Genomic DNA, 7,003 nt, shown 5'->3' with positions numbered 1-7,003 from the left:
GCGCCCACCGCTCCTCGCGTCTTGATGGATGGCCGCGCAACCTACCCCTGCCTCGCATGTGCACCCTACCCTTGTCACTGTGCCATGTTCCTTCCCTCAGACCCCCTCCTTTCTCTCTCCGTGTGGACGGGACTCGGGAGCCAGCCCCTAGCTCACCGTGCCCCATCCGTCGGTGCCCAGCTCTATCGCACCCCATCCGCCGACGCCTGGGCCATGCGCCATCACTCACCGTGCCCCCGTGAAATACTTGCAACATGAAACATTTGGATCCAACATACATCGGACATAGATACAACATTTGAAACATACTGTTGCAACATATGTGTGAATCATATGCAACATCCAGATAAAACACTTGCAGCATGTGTATGAAACATATGCAATATCCAAATAAAATATTTATAACATATGTGTAAAAAATATGCAACATCCCGATAAAACACTTGTTGCAACATATGCCTAAAAACTTTTTTTTTAATCACCTAAAAACATTTTTTTCAAAACACTTGCAACATCACACTGAAAACACATGAAAAAATATGCAACATGTGCAATATCCAGATCTACTTTTACAACATTCATATGTAACAATTACAACGTACCTCTGAAAACATCTGAAACACTTAAAATATACATTTGCAACATATGGCAAAAGAAGGCTGGGGCCAGTCGATTATGATCATCGGGGTAGAATCCGGCAACGAGCACCACCACCACCACCACCACCACCATCCATAGCTCAGCCTGGCAGGCAATGCGACACACGGCCAAAGCAAGGTGCGGGTGGGGCACGCGACGGCACAGGAGCAAGGAGCGAGCAGCGCAAGGTTAGGGGCACGGTGGGAGAACGCCGCAACAAGCGAAGTGAGGCGCAACATCTGAATGAAAATAAGAGACATGATAATAAGTATGGAATATAAAAAAGACAGTTGTGATACACATCACACCATACGTCCGGAGGGAGTCACTAGCATCAGACATCCTGTTTGTTTGTAGCATTACCGATAAACATTAGTACTTGCCAGATGCTACGAAATTATAGTTCAGATAAAGCTCCCCTCTGAAGGGCGGGCCTGGTGCAGTCTTACCGCCTGTGACCGAAAGGTCCCAGGTTCAATTCACGATCTTCTTGTATTACACAGGCAAGGATAAAGCTTGCCACTAACACCCTTCCCTAGATCCCACACAGAACAGAAGCTCTCTGCATTGGGTACGCCCCTTTTTATAAAGCTCCCCTCTCGGCAAGGCGATAAGCCGATAACCATACAACCTACTGTACTGTCCCAGAGGACAAGGGATATGATAGACATCCCGACACGCTCAAACTGGCTCTCAGAACCATCACTTGCGTGCTGGTAAAATCAGATCACACCTAAAGCTTCAGACAATGTTCGGCATAGGGCAAGAAGGCTGGCAGCAGCATCATTATCACTTCTTGGCCCTTTTGCTCTCCAGCCTCTGCTGCGCCCGCTTAAACTCCTCTTCCGTGGGCTCCGAGCTGCTCGCCTTGGAGTCGCACTTGGACATGATGTTCGAGAGGATGGAGTTGAACTGGTTTTTCCGCTCAGCCCTGCGCTGTGAGATGGCCAGGATCAGATCATTCTCCTCACTATTCTTCCTGTTCCTGACATGGGGTTCAGAACAACAGTCAGTTGGAAACAAGAAAATGGTAGCAAAATGCAACACCTAAGGGATGCAAATGACAGGTGAGTGTCTCTCTCTCTCTCTCTCTCTCTCTGTGTGTGTGTGTGTGGGGGGGGGGGGGGGGGGGGGGGGGGGGGCTCAAAAACTTACTTCAGTCTCCTCTCTAAAGGATTCGTTGGCGGCTCCATCTCTGAGATCTTTTTAGCCCATTTCTCATACGCCTTAGTTGACTTCAGCTCACCTGGTATTGAAAGGAATGACAGGTGCTTTCAGAAACGGATATTTCCGTGAACAGGTTCAGTAACATGCATAACCAGGGCAGTAGCTGGCACTACTGTATAAATGAAACTGAGTCAAATCTTTTCAAACAACAGCAGTGACTGCAACCATGTACCTTCAGCAATTGCCTCATCAATTATATCCTTGAAGCGGTGGGAGTCAAGCTTTGGTTCCGAGCAAATCATTGAGCAGAAAAGCCTAGATAGAAGGGAACAATGTCAATATAGAAATTAAAACAAGCCTGTTGGACCAGTTTACAACTTTCAGGATAAAGGTTTGATCAAAATAAAAGGAAATTAAAATTCAAAGGAATCACCTGTTCATGTTGCCCTTATATTTTGTGTAGAGTTCCTTCAAGTCCTTTTTCTCAGAATCTGACCCTCTGTATTTAGCTTCAAATTCTTCAATGTCGGCCTCGGTGACCTGGGAAAAAATATTGAAATAAACTGAGTACTTTTATAAATAATAATATACTGCCTCTGTCACTAAAATAATGCCATTCTGGCTATACACCTGAACAAGAGCCAGAATGACATTCTTTTAGAGACAGAGCCACAGAGGTAGTATTATCCTACAGCAGAGTTTTCCCTACTGTATTTCCCTAAAAAATATCATTGTAAATTAATAGACAACACTAGCCTGCGATTGACATAGAAGCAAACATACCTTCTTGTACATTGTTCTGAAGTACTCCTGAAGATTGTCTGCAGCTGCTCCCACCAGTGCCTAAGATGAAAAGTTAGATTCAGAAAAATATTGCTTGAATCTGAAAGGTAGAACTGGAGTGCTATAAATGCGCACATCATCATCAGTGATGCCAGTCTCATCATATAAAGCTCTTTTCTCTGCATCACCAAGAATGGATATAACCTTCTGCAGCTGCTGAAACTTCTCATTGGCTTCCTGGCAGCACATAACATTTGAGATACATTGCACTAAATGACTGTAGAAAAACATTCATGCTTTAGGGTTGAGATCCTACCTCATCCCCAGGATTCTTATCTGGGTGGAGGCGCAGAGCCAATTTGTGATATGCCTTCTTTATTTCTTGTTGTGAAGCAGTCTTCTCAACTCCCAGAATCTTCAAATGATGAAAGAAAAATAAACAAGACATTAAATTATAAATTGTGATCAGGAAAGAGAACCTGAAAGTGATTCGTGACAACACGTTTAGAACAGTTCAGACCTTTGTCTCATCTGCAGTTATTTACATGACCTGTTTGCGAGTACTACACCTTAAACAAGGAAACAAAATAATTTCCAGCAATTAAGAGTTGTTCCAGACCTTTCCACAAGTATATCTAACACTATCATATTTTTTAACCAGACTTTCAATGCTTAGTTTCATTAAGTGCGCTCAAAGTAGTGAGCAACAATTCACTACAGCTCTGCAGTGACAGCATAGGCCAAAGAAAAACTGGAATGGATGCCATTTAGCTTTAAAGAATACAGCAAAGATGCAACCCAAAAAAATGACAGGGCTGCCAAAGAAAGGTTGCCTATTATTATGTATTAACATAAAATGGTAATCATCGTTGATTCACTGAATCAGCATTGGAATATAGTCATCCAAGACACAGTGATCTGTACACATTTAGGCATATAATTGTTTAACAATTCTGAAACTTCTTGTAGCAATTGTTTTTTGAAGGTCTGGGGGGTCCCCACCTGATTTTATTTCATTATCTGTGGGTTGGCGTTCCCAATACAGTGTTTTGTAGAGAAGATTTTACACAACAGGGACGATGAGCACTTGTTGAGTAAATAAACAAATAAACCAGGACATGTTCCTTCCACCAAAGCAGGATACCAGATACAGGTCCAGGACAATCATGCTACCAAAGAGTCAACCAAGGCATGACAAAATTGATAGGATGCAGACGAAAATTCAGTGATCAAACATATTAACTCTCTTCTGACACTCCTACAACTCCCCTAGACATGAATGTGACTTGTAATCATTCAGTGACTTTGCTGAATCCTGAATGCTTGAGCATTCATTTCAATTTAGCAGTTACAATTGTAGGATTCGATTCATTTTCACATGACGAAATGGCATCCCGACAGAATCAGGAGACATATGTACCATGTCAAGTGCGCAACCAATTGCATCTGAGAAAAAAGAAAAAGAAAACTAGAGGCAAGCAGATCAGCATTTTTGCAATTCGCAAACACTACTGTCCCAAGTCCTTGCTCTTCTTACATGCTCTCACCACCACAAGCAGATCCGAAGGACATCATCCACCAAATTAATGAGCAATCATAACCCAAACACTAACACCAAACAAAACTAATCCGAAGCCATCTAACCGGACAAGCAAAAGGGGCAATCGCTCACCCTCGAACCCTACACCTCCCGCCTGCACACGATTCGAGCGCCGCACCCAACCCCAACCCAGCACGCAACCTTCGGCATCGCACTTTGGCCGAGATACCAGATAGGGATCTGGTTTCGGGGGCGCCTTACCTCGTAGAGGCTCTTGCCCGCAGTTGCGGCAGGAGCGGCGGCCCTCTCATCCTCGCTGCCATCGGCATCGGCGTCGGCGTCGCGCGAAACCCTAGCCTTGCGGCCCATTTGTAAGGAAGCGCTGAACTGGTGGCGATGGTGGTGGTGGGGACTGGGAAAGAGGAATGAAGACCGGGGTGATTGGGATTTTATACAGGGGAGAGCGGCGGGAGCGCGCAGAAAAATTTCCCGCCCTTTTGAGTGTGCGCGCCGGGAAGGAATTTGTCGAAGAACCATGAACGGGACGGGATCCGAGTTATGTTTGCCATGTCGCTTGTCCGTATTTTCCAATTTTTTACAAAATGCATATTACTCCCTCGTTATTTTTTACAACTCACTTTGTCCTAAGTCAAACGCTACTATCTTTAGCCAACTATTTTTAAAAAAAAATCTATAATTTCACAACATATAAATTATATATTATAAAAATATTTCCCCTAGTGAATCTATAAAAACATAAATTTTATGGCATAAATTCGTATAAATTACTTGAAATCGATAGTCAAAGATATAAATATTTGACTCAGAACGAAGCTAATATGATCGACATATAATAAAAAACGAAGAGAATACTAGCAAATATATTGTACACTCCCTCTCGGTCTAAAATTAGACGCACATTGCGCCTCAAGAAATTAAACTTTTTTAGTTTTGACTATAGATGGCCAACGGGCCGGCCCGTGCCAGGCACGGCCTAAAGAGAGTCGGCCGGTCATAGCACGTCGCGCCACGCGGGCCGTGCCGAGGCGAGCGTCGTGCCTGGCCAACGGCCCAGGCATGGCCTGTGTGGCAGAACCATCCAAAATAACACGTTTTCGGAAACGCTCGTCTTCAACTATACACTAAGTACTTTGAAAGTAAGTTACATCAGTCAGTTTCGTCGAGCACACCCTAAGAGAGAACTCGAAACAATCCGTGTTTCAATATCAAAGTTCAGATTGCGATAATTAAACAGCGAAATAAAAATAAACATCTAGCGGAAACGATGCAAGGATCTGTTTGTGCCCACCAGAAGAATCCTCCACACAAGAGCTACTCCCCAAGCTGCACCTGCAACATGGGTACATAATATACTCGCAAGACTTACCCGACTAGTGAGAATAGTTTCCCGACTCTAAGGAATATGATAGCCAATATGGGTTTGTTGTTTTGTTTTTATTTACGAAAAGCATTACTAATAATTCATCCTCACGGTCAAATTTTATTAGCAGTCATGATTACTTCATTAGCTAACCATTCTAGGTAAGCACATGTTCTACTTTCAAGCAAGGGTTAAGCAATCAGAACCATTTCACCATCTTTCATCTTTCAGTTCTTACTACGATGCTAAACCATAGCCAAGTTGTACCGTCTCATGAAAACGGCGATTTGTGAACCCAATGTATCCCAGCTGGGTACCCCAAAACACACGCTGCGTTTGTACCCTAGGCACAAACAAGACCAACACATTCTACTCCTGTCACGGGGTCTAGATCCTCGTCTAAACTTGGACTCCAAGCCCACACACTTGAGACCCAGTCTCAATATGGTGCTTAGACCCCCCACATTTCCCCGTCTCTAATCAGTCGGTCCGGAAAGAGCTGAAACCCACGACAAGAGTGTAACGAGCCTTTCCGCTCCCATAAGCAAGTATGTGCTCAGGATAATAACTTTGTGACCTGGTAACCATCCATAGTAACGGACGGTCCTTAATCAGCACGGATAAGAAAAACAGTGTAACCAAGCTAAGTCTCGTTGGCCGCATGACACAATCTGTTACACCCACTAATACCTATACCATATCACTGCCATGTCTTCATTTTTCCTTTCACTCTTTTTATCATGAGAGTAATTATAATAATCATCTATTATAAGTAACAGCAGGTTACTCACGCTACCGAAATCCTAAGCATAGCAGCTACTCAAACCTGCACTAGTAAGACTCTTATGACAGATATATCTATGCATGTGATTTCTATAAAATTAATGTAACGTAAATACACATAACATATATAAACAGTGATTATAAAAAAAGGGGTTACGCACCGGGGCTTGCCTTAGGCAGGCGTGGTGTCAGCTGAGTCAGTCAGTGGCAGCTCCGGGACCTACTCCTGCACGAGAATCTCCTCCTCGTACTCCTCGACGATCTCCTCAAACTCATGATCGCCGGTGGTCACGATCTTCGCCAACTCGTTCTCTACATGCATGCGATGATGATGCAACATTTAGTATTTAGGCAACATCAACTCTTAAACTAACAATACGCGTACTAAGCTACTAAGCTAGCTCTGATGACTAAGGTACTAAGTTAACTATCATCTTCATCAAGCAAGGTGTTGGATTCAACTAATAAACCCTTAGCTTGGCAAATTAAGAATATATCTTTATTTATACTAATGATTTAATGTATATTGAAACAAAGAGCATTTAACTATCCCAATGTTTAGTCTATTCTAAAGCTACAAAAATTACAGTGAGCACATAATAATATAATGAAGCTACCATAAAATTTTAGGACTAAAGCTATCACCAATTTACCACAAAAATTCTTACAATATTTAACCTAATAATATTGAGCACTCTCAAATGATTTAA

At 43.0% G+C, this 7,003-nt stretch overlaps 1 protein-coding gene across 1 annotated transcript; it reads right to left on the bottom strand.

Annotated features, from left to right (window-relative positions):
- Positions 1-928: 928 nt before the first annotated feature.
- Positions 929-4,679, bottom strand: LOC136462951 (chaperone protein dnaJ 6-like). Its single transcript, XM_066462002.1, has 8 exons — positions 4,391-4,679; positions 2,906-3,004; positions 2,725-2,826; positions 2,590-2,649; positions 2,240-2,346; positions 2,039-2,121; positions 1,795-1,885; positions 929-1,624 (listed from the first exon to the last, which is right to left on the bottom strand). Exons 1-8 carry the CDS (start codon positions 4,664-4,666, stop codon positions 1,429-1,431), a joined length of 1,014 nt encoding a protein of 337 aa, XP_066318099.1. The 5' UTR covers positions 4,667-4,679; the 3' UTR covers positions 929-1,428.
- Positions 4,680-7,003: the final 2,324 nt, after the last annotated feature.

Source organism: Miscanthus floridulus, chromosome 7 (genome assembly GCF_019320115.1).
Source record: "Miscanthus floridulus cultivar M001 chromosome 7, ASM1932011v1, whole genome shotgun sequence".
Taxonomy (NCBI): Eukaryota; Viridiplantae; Streptophyta; class Magnoliopsida; order Poales; family Poaceae; genus Miscanthus; species Miscanthus floridulus.
The sequence above is the reverse complement of the archived record's forward strand: the minus strand, read 5'-3'. Positions and strand labels throughout refer to the sequence as shown.